At 35.0% G+C, this 26,042-nt stretch overlaps 1 protein-coding gene across 2 annotated transcripts in view; it reads right to left on the bottom strand.

The window, feature by feature from the left end:
• The window catches only part of sicily (NADH dehydrogenase (ubiquinone) complex I, assembly factor 6 homolog sicily), a 98,858-nt gene extending 79,578 nt beyond the window's left edge, over positions 1–19,280 (bottom strand). For both annotated transcript variants that reach the window (XM_090392403.1, XM_090392394.1), the window contains exons 1-2: positions 19,110–19,280; positions 9,206–9,305 (exon numbers count right to left, since the gene is read on the bottom strand). In XM_090392403.1, the coding sequence (XP_090248529.1) occupies positions 9,206–9,305; positions 19,110–19,183 (174 nt within the window). In that variant the 5' untranslated portion in view covers positions 19,184–19,280. The remainder of the gene's footprint in view (positions 1–9,205; positions 9,306–19,109) is intronic.
• Positions 19,281–26,042: the final 6,762 nt, after the last annotated feature.

Below are 26,042 nucleotides of genomic sequence, written 5' to 3' on the forward strand. Positions count from 1 at the left end.
TATAGATAATGAATAACAGAGGGGATAATGTACATCCTTGTCTCACACCAGATTTAACATTAAACCATCTTCCTGTACTTCCTTCAATTCTAACTGCTGACTCACAACTCAAATAAAGACTAAGTATTGCTTGATATAATGCCCCATTGACACCATATAACTGCAGCGTATTGAATAGCTTCTCTCTTGGCACCTTGTCATATGCCTTTTCCAAATCGACAAAACTTAAATACAGATCTTTGTTATATTCCCATGCTTTCTCGACTATTTGTCGTAAAGTGAAGATCTGATCCTGACAGCCTCTATTTGGCCTGAATCCAGCTTGTTCTTCACCAAGCTTTTCTTCCACAATTCTTCTCAACCGTTTCTCAAGTATACTTGCATAGATCTTGCCAGGAACACTCAGTAGGGAAATACCTCTGTAATTCTCACATTCAGTTTTATTTCCCTTTTTATATATGGGTACTATGAGAGCTCTACTCCAATCATCGGGAATTCGTCCCTCTGTCCAGGCTTTCTGAACTATGCAGTGCAGCCACTGTAAGACTCTTATACCACCATACTTCAGCATTTCTGGTCGAATATCATCTACTCCTGCTGCCTTTCCACATTTCAAGCCTTTGATGGCTTTTTCTACTTCAAGTATGGATATGTATTCCTGACTGCATGCCTGGTCAGTGTTTTTTATCACTGTGCTGTCATCACTGCTTGTTTCATTTAGCAGTTTTTCAAAGTAATTACTCCATACTTCAAGGATATCTTTTTCTCCTGTTTTCATTTCACCTTTATCATCTCTAATTCCTTTTACAGCACTCTTTCCTCCATTCCTAAGCTTCTTCAACAACCTCCAGAATATTTTGCCACCTTCTTGATATTTATTTTCTATATTCTTGCCAAAGTCCTCCCATGACTTTTGTTTAGCTAGTTTTACACACTGTTTAGCTTTCTTACATTTGTCTCTGTATTCTGTAAGAGTAAAAGCTGACTTATTTGCCAGGAACTTTTGATATGCTTTCTTCTTTTCCTTCACTGCCTCTTTAACTTCCTGTGTCCACCAGGGAGTTCTGATTTTTTTATCTTTGCACACAACCTCACCACATGCCTCTCTGGCAGAATCAATCAATGTTTCCTTCAGAGTTTGCCACTGAATCTCCAAGGTTTGATTCCTGTTCTCAAACTCTTTCATTTTCTTTTCAATAATATTTCTGTATTTTAGTCTACAGTTTACATCTGAGAGCTGCTCAACTTTTATTCGCTTTAAAACTTTCTTACATGTTATTCTTTTCAATATGAAATTCAATTTTATCCTGCTCAAGACTAAATAGTGATCACTTCCAATTTCAAATCCTCTGTACACTCTGGTGTCCTGCACCAGGGAGAAAACATCACTATCAACAATAACATAGTCAATGAGACTTTTCTTATTCCTAGCCTCTTCTCTCCATGTGAATTTGTGCACATTTTTATGTTGGAACATGGTGTTAGTAATAACCAGTCCATGTCCTGAGCAGAAATCCAACAGATATTTGCCATTATTATTAGCTTTGCTCTTTTCTCCAAATTTTCCCAAAATATTTTTGTATGTCTCACAATCATTTCCTACTCTACTATTTAGATCCCCAACAAGGACCAACTTTTCATTTTTCATTGTGTCAGTTGCTTTTTCTAAAGCCTCAAAAAATTCCTCCACTTCTACCTTAGTGGAACCTTCTGTGGGACCATAGGCACAAATAAGTCTCATTGTCCAGTTCCCCATTCTCATATTTGCCCACATTACTCTACTTGAGACTGACTGCCATTCAAGAAGATTAGCCTCGTATTTTGTGTTGAATACTATGGCTACTCCTTCTTTTCCTTGATTGTTATTGCCTGAATATAACATTTTGTATTTATTGCTCAGAAAGATCTCACCCGTTTTGGTCTTTTTTGTTTCAGTCACCCCTATTATGTCGATCTGGTACTTATCTAATTCCTCAGCTAGCTCCATTTCTTTGCCATTCAGGCTTCTTACATTGATAGTACCAATCTTTAACTCTGGTGATGTTGAGTTGGGGTTTGTTTTCAGATTTGTTCCAGTAGCTGACTTTTCGCTGTTCACCCTGGTTCCCTGGCGAAAACAACGGGGGCCTTGTTTAACCGGGCGACGCCCCAGCCGGCATGAAATTTTGTCATGTTGTACCATCATTTTTTATTTTGGTTTAACCAAAGTATACATACCAGAATTATGAATAATCATTTACCAAATCACTTTAATGAAATCACTTCTAATGTTAATATACCAAAAATTACTACAAGGACAGTTGCAATAAATTTATACTGTACAAAAGTGATGTGTGTATAACTGGTATTTTCTTTAACAGAACAACTAAGAAGATATAATACATGATTTGATACTCATATGATGGGGAATAATAACTAGTTGTCTGTTCTGCTGTGATTTATAATGACCTGTCTAATGAGGAGAGCAGAGCTATTATTTTATAGTATATAGCTAGCCTCAAGGGGTACTAAATATAATAATACAACACAGTGCTTCACAACTAATTTCCTGTCAAAATTTTTCTTTGAGATTGGTCTATAATATTCCAGGTCTGTGATTCAACCAGCTTTTACTTTTCAGTCTTCTAAATGATCCATTTTTGCCTCAAAAACCTGGTTTAATAATCTGCTAAATATTTTTTTCATATCTTCATTTCTGATATGGTTCAGCAACTGTTTTTTTTTTTTTTTTTCAAAACCTTAACTCTTGGTTTCATAAATTAAAACTAGTTTGAATACTCTAATGTATATATCTAACTTGGTGTTTTCAGTGCTTGTTTTCCAACCATATCAGCCCTTCTAATTCTATAACCTACTTCCAATATTTAGCTTGTTATCACAACTAGATAGATAAAATACACTGTGTTCCACAGATTTATTACTGATAATGCAAGTTATGTTTGCTGTTTTTCTGCATATTTTCACAGTTTTGCACTTTCTGTTGCTAACTTTCATACAAAATTTGTCACAGCAATTACATAATTTGGTAAAAGAGCATTGAAAACTTGTAAAATAAGAGGGATAGCTGCATCCACTTCCTAACAGACTGTCGTCTTGAATCCCACCATGGGAATTTCATGGCTATGGTGGAATTTGAATGTCTGTTAGGTGAATTTCATTACTGAAAGGCTGAAGTAATTGTTTGGTCTCTAGGGCAGGGTTTACTGATTGCCAACCTCTTATCTTGACTATGGTAGTAATGTACTATATATTTGCAACCCTCATGAGTAAGAATTGCATCACATCACATCACAGAAGCCAAGAACACCCCATAGTGTAAGGAGCAAACAGCCATGGCACCTACCTTAATAAGATGCAGGACCTCTTTTCACTGCAATGACTGCAGCAATCCTACAGCGCACATACTTTCCACAAGTGTGTGATAGCAATTAATGGAAATTTTGGATTATTCTTCCTGTAGGCATGTAATGAAGTCTTGAGATTTATGGAGATGGATGTCCCTTGATCTCATGCGATACTCCAGTTCATCCCACAGATGTTCAATAGGGTTGAGATCAGGGCTATGTAGAGGCCAGTTAAGTATAGTGACATTCATGTCTGCAAACCATGCAGTTATTACAGCAACAGCCTTATGACACAGTGCATTGTCTGCTGAACGAAACAATGGTCAGTCCTATAGAAACACCACAAAGTAGGAAGCACAATACCTCTTGGAGTTCAATGTTCATGGCACCACAAACAGAGGTCCAAGGCCAAGCCAGGAAAAACAGGACCATACCATCACATTTCCATCTCCGAATTTCATAGTTCAGGTTATGCACTCTGGTGCGACAAGTTCACTGGGCATCCACCACACTCACCCCATCCATCTGCCTGGTAGAGGGTTTAGCTTGAATTCTAATTTTTTAAGAAATTATAATGTAAATTAGATTATTAATTAATATAATTAACGGCTATTTTAGCCTGTTTTTGTTTAGGAGTGTCCCTTATATTTAATACATTGGCTAACATAGCTCAAAAAGGGGTGTATATATATTTTAGGGCATTATGGGCGAGTATAGAAGGCAATTATGGCAGAATAAAAAATGTGGAAAAATTTTGTACATACCTTGTTTATGGTTTTAAGATGCCTTCTAAATCCAAGCTCTTGCTGAAAGGTTGTATGTAAACGGGGGGGGGGGGGGGGGAGAACATGGGGATGTGCTTGAGACATGGGAAATAAGTTTGGAAACCCGGGTTACTATTAATAATATATATATAAATATATATTAATTATATATATTTATTTCCCAGAAACTATACTTAGATTATTAATTATAAAAACTTTAATAACTACCTATACTAATAAATAAATAATTAATAAATACCTAAATTTGGGAAGCATACATTAGGTTGACAGCCAATTTAGCCCATTAGGGAACACCGTTGGATTCTAGGACCGACTTCTGTCCTTTCTTCAGCCTCATTTACTTAGTGTGATGCTGCATGCACATATCATTATTTTATGATATCTGAAGATGACAATGTAACATTGCCAAAATATAGGTAGTTATTAAAGTTTTTATAATTAATAATCTAGTTTACGTTGTCATTTCCTAAAAAAAATCAGAAGCTATGTCTAACCAACACATAAGCTTATCTACAAGAATTACGACCATCCACAGTGTAGCATAATTAGTCGCTCCACAACATAAACACAGCATTCCAAGCTCCATCAGTTCCCTTATAGCAGCCATTTCACCCAGACACAGTGCACTGACTTGGAAGTATCATATTCCTCCAATTTATACTGGCTACAAACGTGACTTGTAAGATACCCATATGCTCCTTGCCTATGCGGCTGTCCACTGACTTCCTTCCAAGCAGTGTATATATAATTTAAAATTGATAGAGAATAACAGTGGACATAGTGTACAACTTATATCAAACCTCATATCAAACTATCTTCTTGTGTACAAGGTTTACCTAAAAGTTCAGGGAATTTAACCATAAAAAAATTTATTTACCCTAATTCCTAGTTGCCACTGTTTCCTTTGAAGTAGTCCCCTTTGGCATGTATACAGTGATCCCAGCTCTTCCATCATTTCATGCATCACTAGAAGTCCTCAATGTAACTATGTTGAACACCTAATATGATTCTGCCTGGATCTACTCAATCATGTCAAAACGGCTCCCTTTAATGGAATTTCATCTTGGGGAATCGAAAAAAAGTAGTGGGAGATCAGGCAAATAGGAGATAGGGAATGACTGTCATATTTTTGGAAGCCAGGAACTATTGAAGAATGTGTGGATGGGCATGTTGTCATGGTAGAGAACCCAGTTATTGTTCTCCAACTTGTCTGAACATTTGTTCCAAATGCTTTCCCTTAGCTGTTTCAAAGCCACACAGCAAAACTTGCTGTTGACAGTTTTGGACCAGAAGAAGAGCGGAATTCTTTGTGGATAATCCCTTGGATGTCAAAAAATCAACATTGACTTGACAGTGCTGTAAACTTGATCTGTTTTTTTCAGCCACTGTGAATTTGGCAACTTTCACTGTAATGGCTACTACTTTATCTAAGGTGTATAACCATAAACCCATGATTCATTATGATTGATACAGATTCAATGCTCCTTAAAATCTGCCATTTCAATTTGAGAAGAAAATCACTGAGCCACTAAAACATGATGTTACAAAAACTCATGTAACCCAAGAATGCAGCCCCCCCCCCCTCTCAGCTTGACAATCAATATGCTGGTTATTGGCATACAGATTCACAAAGGGTACTGCTTACCCCCTTAAAGTGGCAGAAGGCTGTACTACAACCAATTTGCATGCACTATGCAAATTCTCAAATGAATTTTCATTGATAATAAAAAGATAAATGAGAGATGGGTGGAATATTTATCAAACCTCTATGATGATGATGATGAGAACATGAGTGATGATTTATGACAACTTAGGTTATGTGCAGCAACAGATACCACTCTACCTACAAAAAATGAGATGATTATTATTATTATTATTATTATTCAGGCCTCCATGGAGTCAAAAGACTCATTGTGAGAGGTCCTTCCTAAGAAACAGAAAGTCTATCAAGACTCATCGAGGGGAGGTCCCTCCCTAAGAAACACAGTCTATCATACCACTCCTTGAACTCATTGACTGTTCTCGCTCTCACCACTCCATCAGGCAATGCATTCCATGGTTCAACCACCCTCCATGCAAAGAAACCACTCCTCACTCTCTTGCTCACAGTTTCCTTTCATAACTTCCAGGGAGGGCCTCTTGTCATTACTCCTTCCTGCTGTTCAACCAAGTGAAAGAACTCTTCAGTGTCAATCCTGTAACCACTTCTCAACAGTTTAAAAGTCTCAATCATATCACCTCTCCTTCTCCTATCCACCAAACTCTGCAGTCAACACATAATCAAGAATCTTCCTAATAATTCCCCTGGGTGTGATAAAATCTTTGCAGAACTGCTGAAAGCTTTGACTGGTTACAATAACATCTACTCAGTGGACACCATTCAGCACATCTATAAACAATAGAATTACCTGAATCTTTTACAACATCACTCTGCATACCAATTCCAAAGAAAAATAATGCCCAAAATTGTGAAAATTATAGAACTGTGGGCCTAATCTTTCATGCATCATTTTAACCACTGTTAACAAAGAAATTGAAAGAGCCTTAACCTCTTTGAACTAAGTGAACAACAGAAAGGCTTCAGAAGAGGAATGGCAACCATTAATACTATCCTGGAACTAAAAATATTGCTGGAAAGATCACTTGAAAGGAACAGGAACATATACATATGCTTCATGGACTTTCAGAAAGCCTTCGATCAAGTAAAACACTTAGAAGATCATGTACATTAACTTACAAAAATGATTTACTCCAAGCAGAAAATGCAACGGTTTAACTCTGAGACTTCTAAAGTGAAAATAAAAAGAGGAGTTAGACAGGACTGCATCCTTTTACCAAATCAATTTAATATTTACAATTGGACAGTGATGAAAAAGATTGAAAAACAAAATATAGGAATCAGTATCAATGGTATAAAATACAACAATCTTAGCTGATGATACCATTCTATTGCAGAAGACAAACAAATTAATCAAATTACTGCACCTACTAATTGAAGAAGGTAAAGATTTTGGCCTACGTTTAAATGCAAAAAAGACCAAATTTATGAGAATCTCAAAAGAAAATAGAACTGAACCAGAAATATTCATAAACAATATAAAAATTGAGTGAGATGTCTGTGTAGATCAGTGGAAGTGCCGCTTGGTCACTTGAAGTCAGACTTAAGTTCAAGTCTAGTCGCCGACTAGAGGAAATTTTTCTAAGCCTTTCTTCGACTGATTCCCGAGTTAGTCGATCTCTGGCATGGGCAAGTGGGATTTTCCTCCCTGAAACTTGTTTTTTTTATCCCGTAAACTCAAGAAAATCAACTGTAGTACCCACATTATTTCAGACAATAACATATCTTAAGTTTAAGGGAGATGGTAAATCCCATATTATTCTACAGCCAGGTATGAAACTCGGATCGAAATCCATCATAACTCTGAAGTTTCAAGCCGAAAAAAACATCAGCGCGACGGTGACGGAGCTTGCTCCACCTTTGCTCTGAGTTGCCCTGGTGTTGCACTACCCAAGTGATTACTTACACTTGGGCTCGCCGATAGTTTTTTCGGCATGAAACTCTAGGATTACGATGGATTTCGATCCGAGTTTCATATCCGGCTGTAGAATAATATGGGATTTACCATCTCCCTTAAACTTAATTTATGTCGCCGGTAAAACAGCCTTTTGGCTTCTTATAGTAGTAACATATCTTGTTAGGGTTAGGTACCAAGAGATGGCAGCATTTGTTTGCCAGCCTCTTCATCAGTGGCTGCTATAATTAGTGATAGACATGGGCCAGCTATCTCTGATTGGCTACTGGTGGAGATTGAACTGTCCACTCAGTCTCCAAAAGCTAGAGAGGGTTAAAAAGCCTCACCTACTCCCTATAAGGGAATAAAAGGCATTAGCTGATTTATTATTTATTATTATAAAATTGAGTATACAATAGAAGACAAATATTTAGGTACCTATCTTTATTGCAGATGGAAAACAAGATAAAGAAATAAAAATAAGACCTGCCATAGCTAAAGATGCCTTCTGGAAAAATAAAGATCTGTTCAGAAGTTCTGTGGGTATAGAGACAAAGAAGAAAATGATTAGAACATTAGTTTGGCTGGTTTTTACATATGGAAGTGAGACCTGGGTATTCAAGAAATTGAGTAAGACAACAGATAGTGGCCTTTGAAATGTGATGCCTTGAAAATCTCATGAACAGAGCATGTGACAAATGCAGAGATACTACAGAGAAAAAACACAGACATCTTTACTACAGGAAATGATCCAGAGAAAGATGAGACTGGCAGGATATGTATTGAGGGGATTAGCAGGACAGAGGACACTAACAGCTTTAGAAGCAAAAATTAGGGGAAGAGGATCAAGAGGTAAAAAAAAGGACATGGTTTGATGATATAAGATCGTGAACAGGATCATGTCACTATGCTGAAACAAAAAGAAGAGATGCCAACAGAGAGAACTAGAAGGACATAGTGCTGGACCCTCACATTGAGGAAGCTACATGAAGATTATTCTGATTCCATTATGCAATGGATTTTTGCTGGAATGCATTTTCAAGATTAACAACTGCTTCAAACAGACACTTGGGAGTATCATATTCCTCCAATTTATACTGGCTACAAACATATGACTCATTACATGGCACGATGCACCTTGCTCATGGAGGAGTGCCCGTTGACTTCTTTCCAAGCAAGGTATAACCCAGCTTATCAAACCTCACAAATCTAGTCTGGCTCAACATGGACAACATGCTAGCCAGAAGATCTAATGAAATAATGCCAAACTGTACTTATAAATTCAAAGTGCTGAAGCCTTACTTAAAACATAATGACTGCTTTTCTATTCCAAAAGTCTCAATTGTATTAAGCACACGGGCGACTGTTGGTAACACATGCATTTCTCTGTTCTTTTATGTTTGAAATATTTGCTGTAACTCTGTTGGAAGGTCAAACATAATAACTATGCTGGAGCTTACCTACACATGGCATTAATCCATTTAATCATAATATCTTCCACATGAATGTAAACAAGCAAAATAACTACTCTAATTTAAAAAAAAAAAAAAGCAGTTTACTTTACCTGAGATAATTCAGCATTAAATGCTCTTATAACAAAAGCAGATCTCCTGACATACTCGGGAAGAAGAAGAGTAGATAAAAAATTTTCATAATCATATTTGCTATATAAAAAAGTAAACAAATATATAAACAGTGATGTAAATAACAAATAGTAAAGTAAATTCTACAAGTCCAAAAAAAAAAAAAAAGTGGAAACATGTTATACTAATGGAAAATAATGAAGACCAACAGAAATAATAAATCTAAAGGTTGGTTTATGTCAGAAAGATTTAATGAATTACAGAGAAACTTATTATCTTGAAATTAAAACTGTTCCTGTATATTCCAATATTAATATTACACCTGAACCATTATGCACAGATTTTGTCATCCAAGTTTTTTTTTTTTTGGGGGGGGGTGGAAATTTTGGAGAGGATTCAGAGACAAGAGTGTCCAAAATGGTTATTGGTTTGTAGAGCATTCCTTATGACTAAAAGTCTGTGAGTTACAATGTTTGGCTTGCAGGCAGAAAAAGAAAAAGGTTAAAAGAAAGCAACTTTATAGCATAGATGCTAAAGAAATTTTCTACTATATGACTGGAAGAGAGAAAACATAGGGTCACTCTGGAAGAGTGCGATTAATAAGGATGCAAGAGCTAAATTTTTTATTGCCTAGGTAGTGGCAAATAAGTGGAATGGGTTGTCACTTATGAATGAGTGCTCTTTTGGTGAATGACTAAGAAGAAGCATGATAGGCATTGTGTGAATAATGGTTAGTTTAAGCCTTCCACAATACAGCTTCAGACTCTATGGAGATGCTCTATAATAATTATAATTACTTTGCATATCTTGTTTATACCTGAGTTGTAGTTTAGCATTAGATGTGAATGATATACAACTTGTTGTATATCATTCACATCTAATGATATACCGAATCTAATGATATAACGAATGATACACCCATGTTGTTTATAATTAATATGGATCACATTATTGAGTGATATTAAAATAAGATTAAACTTATTTTAAGTTTAATCTTATTTTATATAAGTTTCTTTATGCAAATCATATTACCTCTCAAATAATCCTGAACAAGCCTTCAAGAGGAACAAAACAAATAACTGTTAAACAAATTCTGTATGAAAATCAGCATAAAAAATGAAACAGTGAAAACTAACACACACACAAAAAAAAAAAATACAAGTGTATTCTCAATGGTGAACCTATAGAACCAGGAGAACACCTTAGTTATATAGTTACAATTAATGGATTAAATATGGAAATAGATTGCAAAATAAGGCAAGGTTGAATGATGGATAGCCAGTTAAATAAAGTTATATGGAAAAGATAGAAATCTGACAAAACACCAAACTAACAACATACATAACAAAAGTTTAGGACTATTTTAATATACTAAGCAGAGAGCTGGGTTAGAAAGAGAGTACATCAAGGCAGAATTATACTAAAAATGAAGATATTAGAACTGAATTTGACATTTATATTCAGGCATGTGATCAAAACTAATTCATTAATTAATCTATTTTAGCATGTTCAAACTTAAACAGAACTATAGAAGAAAGTTAGCAAAACAGATGTTTAATGAAGGATAGCAAGAAAAAGGCCATGAGGAGGACTAAGTTCTATAGATAGATTGATGCAGGTAGGCATACTGCATACTTAGATGGCTGGAATATAACAACTGATCAAATTGGAAGCTTGGCAAGTAACAGAACAACTTGGAAAAAATTACTGATAAGAAATTAGTAAGGAATCCTTACCTGACAATACATCTGTGACATGAGCTGGAATGTAGAATTAAATGACATCATTAGTTATCAATGCTTCAAAGAAGCAGGGGAGCACAAGAACAATAGCTTTATGCAAAAAAATTAACAATATTTTCCATCACACATTGAAAACTAGTTCTTATGACCAAAGGTGAGACATTATTATTATTATTATGTGACACCTCCAGGGAGTCCAAAGACTCATCGAGGGAGAGTGTGCCAACAGCACTGAACGATTGAACCCTTCCAACTACTAACCACACTCAAACTTGCTTAATATTTTGCTGAGCCATTAGTAGCAGAGGCTCTACCAATCGACCAATCTTTGCTGGCTGACATGTTATTAATATTTTTCAATAAAGACATTTTGTTTAAATTTACCATTATTCCATGACATGTTGTATGATAGCACACACATATATCTGAATTGATGTTGGAGGAATTTATTTCTATAAAGAAATAAATTTTATTAAGACCGCATTCTTGTCTAACAGCTTCATTGAGCTCTATGTTAATAGTTAGAGTTCCTCTGTTGCACATCTCTTAAAATTTATCAACCATACTGCTATCTCTTATGTCAAGTGTATTTCTGAGAAATTGCTCAACTATTTGAATCTGTTGGATGCAATGGTACTTTTGCTGAATTATCTTTCTATCTTTCTAGACTCAGCACTGGATAAACTTCCACCTTCAGCTTATCCTTGAAATGTTCATCATGTCAAATAGCTGCAGACCTACCAGTTTGCCAGAAGTGAGATGACCTGCAAATGCAGGGAATTCGGTGTTTCAACTACATTAGATTCCATGTGCTGGAGCAATCTGAACTTGTTGAACATGCAATCTCTAAACATCAAATCCTTTGCGATAAAAAACTAATGTCCCATACAGAAGCCATAAAATCTTACTGTATAGACTGAAATTATCTCCTTTATGGGAAATTGCTAATTCTTCTTCTTATTATTATTATCATCCAATTAATAACAGAAAAACTCACATAAAAAGATTATTTAATAGTATAATATTCGCCTGTGTGTCACAGGCATCTTAATTTTGTATATGTCTGCTCACGGTTTACCATTATTAAAACATTATTATTATCCGTGACACCTCCAAGGAGTCCGAAGACTCATCGCGGGAGGACGCCTAGTGTCCTCCCTCTTCTTCTTCTTTATACATACTGACCTAGTGAATTTTACAACAGAATTTTATAAAATATCACACACACACACATATATATATATAATATGTTATACAATATGTTATAATAAAGTATGTTAAAATATAACAAAATGTTATAAAATATAAAATATGTTATTATATATATATATATATATATATATATATATATTTTATAACAATAAGTGAATTTTATTGTTATAAAATTCACTTATTGAATTATTATAAAAAATTATTTATTGTACAAATATTTCTCATGCATATCGTATGACATCATTACTGAAGAATGACAGTAATGAATTTGAACAAAAAGAAACAGAACACATGCATTAATTTAGAATCCCAACATACATGCAGTCTCATGTTTGTGAAATTAAAAACTATTGGGCTGAAAATGAATTAAAAATAAAATTAATTAAAATACAACTTATTTAGTACAACTGAGGATAAAAATTTCTAAAGCTCCAGGGATAGTAAGGCAGTTATTACTATTAAGGTTTGGTTGAAACTAGAGTTGCAGCACTTTCATTGAATAAACATTCATATTTATATACAAATCCATATAATAATGTGGTGTTTTCAATTCCATGTTGTGCGGGCCAGATTTGTGTGGTTTGATAAGTAGATGTGGTCCTAATGTCAGAAATAACTCGACTGACTCTTGTTTTTCTATAGTAAGACAAGTTGCATGAACATAGTACTTGGTATACGCCAGTAGCATCACTGGTGAAATTTATCTTTCGGAAGGGGAGTAACAGTTTGTGAATTTAGTTGTTTGGTTTGAATTTTTTTTTTTTTTTTTCCCTGATTTGATTTTTATGGTGCAAAGACATCAGAGATCATACTGCATCAGGACACAGGTCACAGCAGTACATATGGTAACAAGTTAGTAGGCCAATCACAAACATCCATGCGCTTGGTGGGATTTGAAATCGCATCCTCTTGGCCGAAGAGCAGATATGCTAACCACTCAGTCAACCAGAAGAGGTGATAGGTTTGAAGGTAGCAATGAGTTGCTTTTGATTTAAGATACAGGAGTTCTGTGGAGTCCCCCCCCCCGGATCTAAAAGGTGTGTTAAATAATATTCTGTGGAGTTCCCCCCCCCCTTGGATGATGTCTAAAAGGTGTGTTAAGTAATATTCCATGTTGTTCTTGAGTTGTATCCATTTTATAGCTGTTTGTTTAATACAATTCTTATTTGAGTGATCCCTTGAAGAAACAAATATTGTGTGCTCTAGAGACACCATGGATTTTATGATACCATACTTTTGAGATGGATGGATAGTGAGCTGATGTATAATGAATATAGGATACTGTAAAAGTAATGATCCAGCTAGTTTCCATTGGATATGTACATCCAGAAAGGAAATTTCTCTCAATGATTCTTTTTCCAACGTAAATTTAATTTGAGGATGTAAATCATTGATATTTTTGTAGAAATGAATAGAGTTCTGGCTCTGTGTGATTCCAAATTGCAATTATATCATTTATGATCACAGGTTGAGAGTGAAGGATTCTTTCTTCTAGGTGTTCTAGATAAACGTTTACTGGTTAGGTAATAATGGTGAGCCTCTCTCAGTTCCTTCGACTTATTAGCTGAATGTCACTGAAGCTAATAAAAGTATTTCAAACTGTGCTTCATATTCTCATTGTTGAATCTTCAACTTTGTTACTCGTACTTGTTAATTTAAAATTCATACTGATGATGCACTTGATTTGTGGAAGAAAATTTTATGAAATAAAATTCTCATGTAAATCCTCTATTGGTATTTTTTGTGTTTAACTCAATGTCTACTATGTTCCTATTCTTCACAACATTTGAGCACTAGTGAGTTCCAGTCATCTCTTTAATCCCATTTTTCCAATCACCCTTTGGTCTTACTGTAGCTCTCTTCCATCTCTGCAGTACCATTCAGATATCATCTTTGTCCATTTTTGTATGTTATCTCTTGAAACTCTACGTATAAGCATAACAGTGTCACTCACCACATTCTAGATTCTAACCCAAGTACTGTGCTTCAATGGTAATACCAAACAGTGTTCTCTCCATCTTCCTGAACTTGCTCAATTTTTTTTCAAATTCACGCCCATACCAGGATTCAATCCATATCCTGTTGCAAATGCATTCTAACAATTTACTCATCCATTTTCACTATTTTTCTATTTCAGATTTTTAAATATTTCTTCTTGGACTATAAATAGTTCAGGTGAAATGGTATCCGATTATATAACTCTCTTCCTTTTTTGTTGTTGGAAATTCCATATTTCTTCCTAAATAAATAATTACTATAAATAATTGTAAAATTATAGAATAAAGAATTTTTATTTAGCATAAAATTTTTGATCTAGTATCTAGAGCACATTCAGCAGGATTTTCAAATTAAACAAGTAGAAGAGATAATTGGAAGACTCAATAAATGAAAACACGAGCTACTTATCTAGATCATACTACTCTGTCATGTACAAGTAGCTCAGGAATATTCATTTCAAATGTAGTCTTCCAGTTATCTCTTCTACCTTGTTTAATTTGAAAGTCATACTGAAGATGCCCAGGGAAAAATTTTATAATAAAAAGTTTCACATAAGTTATTCTATTGTTAGTAATTATTTCTCTAGATCATCGGACCCCTGGGGGTATGTGCTGGGCTGTTCAGGAGTACACGAAAAATAATCAGTAATGAGGGAAATATTATTATTATTATTATGTGACACCTCCAGGGAGTCCAAAGACTCATCGAGGGAGAGTGTGCCAACAGCATCGAATGATTGATCCCCATCCAACTACTAACTGTGCTCAAACTTACTTAACTTTTTGATGAGCCATTAGTAGCAGAGGCTCTACCAATCGACCAACCTTTGCTGGCAATATAAAAATAAAGTAAACAATTTTACATTAAGACAGGCACTGTCTTAATGTAAAATTGACAATATTTAAAAACAGCTATTTTGAAAACAAGAGGTACAATTTATAGAAATGAGTTTAAAAGGGGTACACAAGTGGAAAAAGGTTGAGAACCACTGATCTAGTGGTTCTCAACTTATATTGCAATTTGTCCTTATATTCAGCTTATATTCCTATTTGTTGTAATATCCGTTCCTGATTTTATAGATGCAGTTGAATAAGCCACACACACACACACACACACACACACAGGTATCCCTTGTTTAACGCAGTATTTGATTAGTCGAAATTAACTGCGGCAATCCCTTGATATATGCGACAAGAGTTTTGATTAACGCACCTTTAAACCTGCGGAGCTCGCAGCTGATCTGACAATACGTGCAAAATGTTTAATATAACTATTCATACACAATTCAGTGCATAGCTTGGGGTCATGAGCAGCTGTGCATTCATATGTTACGAGTGATACTCTGCACTGTTTTTTGCTGTCAGTTTGGTTTAACACCTGTTATATAAAGGTTTGTGATATTTGACAGTAAATTGTATCTGAGAGATACCGCGACCTCCGATGTCAGTATAGTATGGTTTAGTTTTTTTTTTTTTTCTTTGTTCAATAATTTTTAGATTGTAACTGAAAATAAATAAACCAGCATGTAATACTGGAATAGAGAACCAAAGGCTTATTTTCATATATCTCCTCTAGGAGATGTGCTTTACATTTATGGAAAATACTAAGGAAACTGATCTGGAGCTTACTCCACCTTTACTGCGAGTTGCCCATAAGGTTGCTTATGCTTGCATCTGCCGAAACTTTTTGTTTCTATATATTCGGCATGAAACTCTTGTAGTTTCTATATTTGGCTATGAAATAATGTTGGATTCAATATCCACTTAATTTGTACCATCGTGTATTATATTTGCAGTGTTTTTTTCTTTATGTTTTATTGCATGTTTGCCGAAATCTGGAGAGTCATTTTGCTTGTTATTGTAGAATTTATGCCGATAAGAAAAAAAAAAACAAACTGCTCAAACGACTCTTGATAACTTCTTTTGATAAAAAAATTGCAGTAAATAATGTAGGTACAAGCATTTATTAAACATTTACTTTGCATTCATATTTTATCTTTCCTAATAGAGTACCATATAAAACGAATTATTAATACAGTAATCGATCATGGACAAATCGTAATCTTTACCACTGATTATTAGATTTGATTAACGTGTTTTGATATACACAGTAATATTGAGGGATTAATTAACCGCGTTAATCGAGTGATACCTGTATATATATATGAAGGTAACTTATGTTCTTATATCCTCATATGTTCTTTCTTGTGGTTATATAAGTTGCTTTAATATAATTTTTGTTCTAAAGGTTTATCAGAAAAATGGCTAAGTGAGAATCAAATACCTTTTCAAAATCAATAAAAGCCAGACCTATGTGAGAGTGAGAGGAGTGTGTTGGTAAGAGATGGTCATTTATCAGTCTAATTGCTCTCCTCTGTATTGAGTCAAAATGAGTGAGCTTTTAGGAGACCACTCCAAATATGAAAGCAGTATTCGAGAGCTGGGTGGATTTGCAATTTGTATAAGGTTAACAACTGCTTAGAGGTGAAGTAACATCTTGAGCGAAACAGAAAACTTAGTTTTTAGGAAGCTGAAGATGCAATGGTTGTGATGTGTTTATGCCAAAAGGGGCTTGATGTCAGGGTAATTCCGAGAAGAGAAATCTCATCTTCTCTGGGAATTTGAGTGTTATCAAAAATAATGTTGGGAGAAAATGGTTCTTTTTTGTGAGAAATAAGACAGAACTGAGTTTTATCAGCACTGAAGTTGATGAAGTTATCTGAGATTATATATAATATACTGAAATAGAGAGCCAAAAGGCTTCACTTCGGAGATGCAAAATTTTTCAAATTAAGTGGATATTGAATCCAACATTATTTCAAAGCCAAATAGAGAAACTACAAGCATTTCAGAGAAACAGCAAGAGTTTCATGCCGAATATAGATAGAAACTATAAAAGTTTTGGCAGATCCAAGCGTAAGCAAACCTTTCATGACAGAGGCAACTTCGTAGTAAAAGTGGGTTAAGTCTGATCACTATCCTTAGCATTTTCCCATAATGTAAAACACATCTCCTAGGAGATGTATGATTTGAAATAATGTTGGATTCAATATCCACTTAATTTGAAAAATATATAATAGAATTCAACAATATATATATTGTTCAATTTTTTTTTTTTTAGTAAATTAATAAAATAATTTTTAATATGTTCTCTGTCTTCCCTTTAAAAAATAATAAATACAGCATTATCTAACTCCAGTGTCTTCTGTCTTAGAGATCAAGTTTACTTAGCACAGTCATAACTGGTTAACGACCTGCTTTCAAAACTTCTATCTGTAACTTATTTCACCTTGTGTCTTTCATATAGTACCTTAAACTCATTCAAATAGGTGCTTAAGGGCCAAAGTCAGATAACTTTTACATGCCCTGTATTCTATTCCCTCAGCCATACGGCTGGTGGGGGTAGCTATATGTTACAATACTAGGGAAACAATTATAAGCAAGGTGGTTTCCTGTTGCCTCCTTGATGTAGTATATTTTATGACTGTAGCCGCGTGTGTTCACGGAACTTGTTTGCCTGTTTTGAGGAATGAAAAACCCAAGTTAACCGGGGGGGGGGGGACTCTCCACCACCTCCGTATGAAACCGGTTAACTTACCTTTAGTCGAAAGAGACCAGATTAAGGTTCTTCATGTCACTGACAGGAATTGAACCCAGGTCTTTCTAACCAAAGGGCTTCATCTATACTGACTGAGCTATGGAGGGACCAATAATATACCCTGTAAGGAATACAGAAAAGTGACACTCATTATGAATGCATACAGCCATTGAATGAATGATGCATTAAAATTTGGATCAAATTGTATTCTGCATTGGCTTAAACCACATAGAAGTGTGATGATATAACATGATGATAATGAAATATAGTGCTGTCCAGATACATATTTCAACAGAGTGTATGTGTACACACTTTAAAAATGCAAATAAAAATACCATCGATAACTCAAGTTCATTTATAAAAATTTTCATTTATAAGGCTAATAACATTAATGCAATATTTAGTATATTTTCGAAATCATCAAGTTATTAAAAACAAGCACTGCCCCCTCTAGATATATTTTCATATTACTACGATTCTGGAAAATGAAATAATATACATATCAATATAATAATTTTGTGCATATTTATGCAAAGGAACATCTCAAAACTATTACATAAAAATCACAATTCTCAGAATTACAGCCATTAATATTTGATTATTTTCTGAAATGTAACTACAGTTTAGGGGATGACTGCCGATGAAACCCTAGCAAATAACGTAGTTTATTCTAATGCTGAATTATTTATTTTACAAGATTATTTGCTTTCCCAGATGACGCGAATGTATTTTGCTGATCTTGGTGAATAGCAACTATTCTGCATCGCAAAGGCTTCTGGTTCGAAATCAGGCATGGATATATGGATATTTAAACCCTCTTCAGATTTGATGCTTTAGGATCATATGAATGAATTGGAAAAAAAAAAAAAAGAAGTCAGAACACAGCAAACATCCAAGAGAATCAGTAGTATTCCTCCGATATATATATATATATATATATATATATATATATATATATATATATATATATATATATATATATATACAGTATCATAGAAACATTTTAAGTTATATGCTGTGCAGTGGAAACGCTATGACAATGGCAATCAACCAGTGGCAGAATATTTTTATCAATTATCGAAACTGTCACACTAATAAATAAATAAAATAAAATAATAAAGCACGTTGCTTCTGGTCGTATAGCGTATAAGCATAGTCTTCACTTAGCAGATTCCACAAATATGACTGAGAATTTTTACGAGTCTTGTAAATTACTTGGATTTTTGTGCTTATTTTTGCGTTCTTCATATACCCAAATCTTATCTAGTGTAGCGATTACACTAATTTAGAAGTCAGTATAACAGGGTGATCTGTTTTTTAAACCTTTTTAACTCACCGTACAATATCCATGCAATGTTTGAAAGATGTATATTGTGATTTTGTAGATACATGGCGAATATTTTCAAGCATCTGAGTCTGAATAACGTCGACTATTTTAACTATGCTCAACCCACTTATTTTTTGAAATGATAAGAAATAAGTAGAACCATTTCTACAAAAGTTAAAACGCAAATTATACGCGTGTTTACATCTATGACAAAAAGCCATGTTTCTAAAGATGTGTTTTTACGCCATCTGGCGTGAGTATTTTTGAGTACTTCTGTGAATTGAATTGGTCATGCGCAGAAGGTCTCGCTAGGCCAGGTGAAAACGTACAAACCGTGGAGTAATCATACTCAGCGTGAATGTTATAACTAGATATCCTGCTGACAAAGGCTCCTGCTGCTACTAGCGGAAACCAAGTTCAAGAGTTTCTATCCATTGATGTTTCTTATCAGTATCTGTCACGCTGGATTTTGATATAAGTACTGAAGCGGTACAAGTGTTATATCAAAGATCTTATCCTTCTACATCCAATAACGGTTAAAAGACGGGTTAAACAATACGCAGCATTCCTTCACATCGAGTAGTTATCCCAGCCGATATTACTGTTTTGAGGTATTCTGCTTTCTGCTATTCTGTAAATACTGGTAAAGAACTTTTGCAGAAAAGGTAATTGATTGATAGTATATGTTAAAATCGTCCCACTGCTTATTTCAAATGGAACTAAATTATAGCCTGTTTTAATTCATTGCTTTAATATTTCAATTTTATACTTAATGAACATTTCAGTGTGTGTTACACGCACGCACAGCTAGTTGTAAAAGTTTGTGAAGAAGAGTTCTGTTTGCTTCTTTTGGAGAATATAAAAGCGCCACAGGATATTATATTATTTTATTTTAAAGTTAGTATTACTTTAATAAGCTAAGTTTACTAGCGTAAGCTTATAGTGTAAGCTAATTAATGACACTATCATGGGTATCCTGTTCATCCCTGGAGGATACATACCAGGAAATGATGATTATTAATTAGTTTTATTCATTGGTATTTCTATTAGAAGTTAAACATTCTGGAGAAAAGATACGGAGCATTATACACGTAATGTAATTACCGGATATCTATCTATCCGGTAATTACTGGATTTAAACGTACCAGTTTGATTAGCTATCAGCGGGAAGTTTGTATTAAATATTAATTTCCTAAGGCTGATTACTTCTTCTTGGCCAGAGCATTTAAAGATGTTATGATGTGATTTTAAATCCCAAAAAGACAACAGTATATTGCCACATAAATGGATATGTTATATTATCTGTTTCCATTGTTGCTGAATATATTTATGGTGCAGTAATATATGACGCCTTTAAAAGACGTAAAACTATTTTGAATGTTTGTTTTGGTGGCTTTATTTTTTTGGGGGGGGGGGGCTCTTAGAAAAAAAATTCTTAGTATCATTAATACAGAATCCTAAGGATATTTCCATCATAATGATATGTGGCATGCTTTGTAGTTTCAAGTTCCTTCTGACTTTTTAGTTTATAGACGCTAAGAAGATTTGTATAGTTATCTAGCTATAGATCCTGGATTTTTTGCAGCAACATCGATTTTAAAGGATTTGTTTTGTTGTTCTCATAACTGGAAGGTGTGTGTGGGTGGGGCGGGGAACCCGCATCGTTTATTTTTGAAAATTTCTTGATTGCAGAAAAAAAAAAACATCCCTATTGTCCCAAATATATTAATGTTCGGATTTTTCGTTTGTTTGAGACTCACGTTTTCGTTTTCCATGTTTCTATGGCAACAACAGATTCTGCTTGTTCACAGTAATATTGCATATTTCCGCTATCGTCAATAATCTTCTATTGGAAGTTTACTAACTGTAAGTACATTTAAGTGATTAATTAATTTGTGCTGTTGGTCATTACGTTACCCGTTTTAATGCACATCATATTTTTAATCGCCAATTGTGAAAGAATGCATAAATATATGCGTAAAAGCATCTTCCTATAGTGCATGCATATAGAGAGGTTAACATGTATGTATGTGCATTGGAATCTTCTATTGGAAGTTTACTAACTGTAAGTACATTTAAGTGATTAATTAATTTGTGCTGTTGGTCATTACGTTACCCGTTTTAATGCACATCATATTTTTAATCGCCAATTGTGAAAGAATGCATAAATATATGCGTAAAAGCATCTTCCTATAGTGCATGCATATAGAGAGGTTAACATGTATGTATGTGCATTGGCGCACCCAGAGGGGGGGGGGGGGAACAAGGGGCCTGGGCACCCCCAAAGAAAAGGAAAAAACACTAGAAAATTTTCCAAAAATCTTTTCCTAATTAAAATTTATTATTTTTTATTTATGTTGTGTCTTCTATTTCTATCCTACTTATGAATTAGCGATCACTGCAGATTTCAGTCATAGGTCGTATGCGATGCGTAGTGTGTATTCGCAAATCGTCTACTCAACTCGTCCCCCTCCCCCTGAGCGCTCGGCCCCCTCCAAGATTAAATCCTGAGTGCGCCACTGTGTGTGTGTGTGTGTGTGTATATATATATATATACAGGGTGTTCGGGATAAATTTGACAGTTTCGTAAGGAAAAAGAAAATCTTCTTTGTATCTATTAAATTTAATGAATTGACAAAAAAACATTACAGGCAGAGTTAATTACAATACTATCAACAAGATTTACTCAAAATAACCACCATTAGCATCGATCACAGCTTCAATTCTGCTTCGGAACCTCGAACAAGCTGATGCTACAGTCTCCCTGGGAAGGGCCGCAAAAACTGTTTTAATTTTATCCATTAACTGGGCTTTTGTATTACTGGAAGTGCGATTGGTGTCTTTTTCAACTGCGCCCCATACAAAATAATCCATGGGGAGTTTGGAGGCCAAACATTTGGACTGGTGAAGTCGTAGAAATTTTCAGACAACCATTTTTGACTTTTCCCAGAGGTGTGGCAAGGGGCCGAATCCTGCTGCCATACATACGGCCTACCATTGGCTACCCTTGTTATCCAGGGCTTGACTACAGTTAGCAATTCCACGAACAAAGCCCGAATTCCAATGCCAGGGTTCTTCAACACCTGTTCCTGCAGATTTGCGAGGAATTCTGCTGTACGAACGCAATCAGATCGTCTGCTAGGGATCTTTCTTCTTGCTACATCCTCGTAGTCACCATTGCAAGTCTCTAGTTCATGCCTGATTGTTTTTACTGTATTCAGGGAGCATTGGGCAGCAGTCGTAATATCTTTATTTTGATGGCGGGCACGAATCATCATGATACAAGTTATTCTCTTCCATGATTCAGGTGGGTTCCAGCTATCCATCCTTTCTGACATCTTGTATATGAATGAAGAAGGGTCCAAACTTTTAAATGAAGAGAAGTGTGTGTTAATACATGTAACTTACGGAAAAATATAATTAATTATAAATATGTCAAATTTATCCCGAACACCCTGTATATACATACACACACACACACATATATATATACATACATACACACACACACACACATATATATATACATACACACACACACACACACACACACACACATATATATACATACACACACACACACATACAGTATATAAACAAAAGTTCCCCACCTGTGACATGAATTTTGTAGATCCATATTTTGTAACTACACTAATTAAAATGTAATATATAAGTCATAGAAGATTAGGAGCTCATAAAAAAGAGAATTACAAGCTGAAAAACATCGCCAGTACTCGAGAAAGCGCTCGCATGCTAGCTGGTTTATTATTATTATGACGGCGCCTCCATGGAGTCAGAAGACTCATCGCGGGAGATCCTACATTGACACACTAGCCATTATTCATGCAGTATTCATCATACTTCTTAAATTCATTAACACACGAACTGATCACAACCACATGCTTGAAAGGTTAATATAAAAGCCCGGGCAACAAACAGAAAACAGGATTTATCTCGTCAGTTGAACATCGAAAGCTACCTTTCGAAATTTCTGCTCACACGTATGAAGTTTAAAATACACGCATTCTTCTTTGTCGTCCAAGGATTTTGAATCTTGTCGAGGACTCGTACACTCAGTATTTAGCATTTTTTTTGTCATTTGGTCGACTTGTAGACTATATTAAAAAAAGTGTGCATATGAGAATTTATTTTGCTATTTAAACAGCAAAAAAAGTAAATAAAGTGACGTATTATTTATTTTGAGGCAAACAAATGCTAAAGTGTTGCATGTATATTATAGCAAACAGTGAGTTTGCTATAATTTCTGACATTACTTTGCACTTTGAGTATTATTGTGCATATATCGTTTACTAACTGTGGACGTTCGGTAATAGAAAAACACTCGACGTTGTGTGATTTTTGAAATTTTCATCAGTTCAGCTGCTCTCAATTGTTTGATTTACAATAGACAGCCACTTATTAGTTTAAATCCTCACCTAATTTTTTCATACTATAAACTCATGAAAATATATGATTTTCAAAATCTAACAACTGATTATTTTATGTATAGATTTTTTGCAATAATTTTTACTTGCTAGTTGTAAATTCAGTGAACGAACTTGCTTGTTTGATATTATTACGTGACGCCTCCAAAGAGTATGAGGACGCGTCGTGGAAAGGTGCTGTACTCCACTAAACACAACTCGCCGTCAGGGCCGTACTTATACACAAAGCTCTAGCTGGGGGACTGAAAAAAAATGAGGGACAATTTAATGGCTCAAAATAACTCTAGCGCCTGCCTCGTAAAAAGTGCAAGTACGGCCTGGCCATTTCTCTTACTTAATAATCCAACTACACAACTATCCACCACCACCATCAGCAATAGCATGTTTTTTCTATAAATTGTGTATGTTCTCTTTGCCGATTTGTCTGTATGAGGGATGTAAAACCCAAGTTTCCGGAGGGGAAAAAATGCTACCCCCTTATGAGATCGGCTAACGCACCTTCAATTGAAAAAGCTCGTTCCATAAAGACTCCTCTCGTCACGACCAGAATCGAACTGGTAAAGTAGCAATTCTTGCGTCTTGGAAAAATTAGAAAAGTTGGAAGAACTGTACGATCTGTGTCCCCGTCATTACTCGATGAAGAAAGTTATTTCGTGTGTGCAATACTTCATGAATATATCAAACCTCGGCCAATTCCCGAGGAAAATGCAATATTTGCCATATGCCGAAAATCGTATAGAACGGTTTTTTATTTATTTATTTTTTTAAAGGCGAATTAGCTGTGTCTCCTTGAAACCTAGGCTTTTATACCACATAGGCTGGAGATTAATTTCATTGCCCGATATGAAACCATCTCCCTGCTTATTGGAGGCATGAAGTGGCTTCACTTCAGGCGTTCGTTGATTTTTTCCTAGCAGTGTATGTACTATATATATATATATGTGTGTGTGTATTCCTGAGCTTCTACTCGGTTGTTATGGTACATTTAAAAAATAAATAAATATTTAATGACTTTAAACCAAGATAAAATATTAAGTTTTAATGAAAATGATACAACTAGTTTCAGCCTTCATCAGGTGTCCACTAAAGGTAGAACACAATAATAAAAATTGAAGTTACAAAAAACTGAGAATTACAGGCAAAAAAGGAAATACATAATTGACACAGAAAACGTTGTATTTTTCAAGTTGTTCTATCTAACGCGCTATTGTTTGTTGCATGCGTGCTTGCAAGTTCTCGTGAACGCCAGTATTGAACAACTGCAGCATGGCTATCAGAGATGTTATAACTCAAATGTTCAGAATTAAGGAGGATTCCCTGGACTCCACGATTTTCCTTTCAAAATCATCACTGCAGCGAAAAATGTTTTCGGATTTATCCTAGCAAACTGAGTGACTCTGTAGATCATCATGAGGATTGTTTGAGAAAAGAACATGACTGGATAGCGCAGATGCATGTGATATTTTATAGGAGATGTCTCTCTTATGCTCCTCTATACGTAGTTCAATAGATTTGTTAGTCTGTCCAAAATAAGGAGATGTTTCTCTTATGCTCCTCTATACGTAGTTCAATAGATTTGTTAGTCTGTCCAAAATAAGGACCATCCGAAGCCTATTCATCACAACCTGAAATATCCAGGTGTATACAAGTTATGGTGCGATTGCAATATTCCTTATTTTTACAGCCATACATATTTAACCCCCCATGAGGGGGCTCAACTCGTCCCATTAGGGACGGGGGAGAAAAAAAAAAAAGGAAGGCAACTACATACGAATAAATAAAAATAAGTGAACACAAATAATGAAAGCCGCCAACACGAAATAGACTGGAATACAACATCAAACATTTTTATATGCCACGATGAAGTAGAACGCCGCATAGTTGAATCCAAAGAAATTATCCTAGAGACCTAGACTCTTCTCACATAAACAGTAACCTTAGTTATAGTTTGGCAGACTCACATAGCGCTGCTATCCGATACTGGTGCACTCGTGAAGTCATACGCTCACATATGCCTAACAAAGAACTTTAGTCCGGACTGTAGCTTCAGTTCAAACTTAATTCCAGCTCATAGTCTGTTACTCTGGTGGTACAGTGTTTCTTTACGGTGTTTTTTATGTTTGCTTTTAATGTTCTCACGCCTGTAGAAGTCGGCATTCCGACGAAACATGTTGTGTGTTAAATTAAATTAATTTGTTTTTTCTAATTCTCGGAATTCAGTCAGTAAATACTATGAACATATCTACATACCGAGTCAACATAGCTGATAGTTATATATATAGAAAGTTTTTTACCTTGGGTATATATTATGTTAGATACCAAGCAATTTTATAAGCTAAGTTTTTAATCCTTTTTCCCAAGTAAGCAAACAGACAAGTAAGTCAAGTTTGCGACTGCACGTAGTGCAACACTAGGTAACTCGTTGCAAAGGTGGAGTGATCTCTGATCACTTTCCTTAGTATTTTATCCTTAATGCAAGGCACATTTCCTTGCGGAA

The sequence above is a fragment of the Typopeltis vanoorti genome, chromosome 1 (assembly GCF_054136105.1).
Source record: "Typopeltis vanoorti isolate ZY-2024b chromosome 1, IOZ_Tvanoo_1.0, whole genome shotgun sequence".
In the NCBI taxonomy this organism is placed as follows: domain Eukaryota; kingdom Metazoa; phylum Arthropoda; class Arachnida; order Uropygi; family Thelyphonidae; genus Typopeltis; species Typopeltis vanoorti.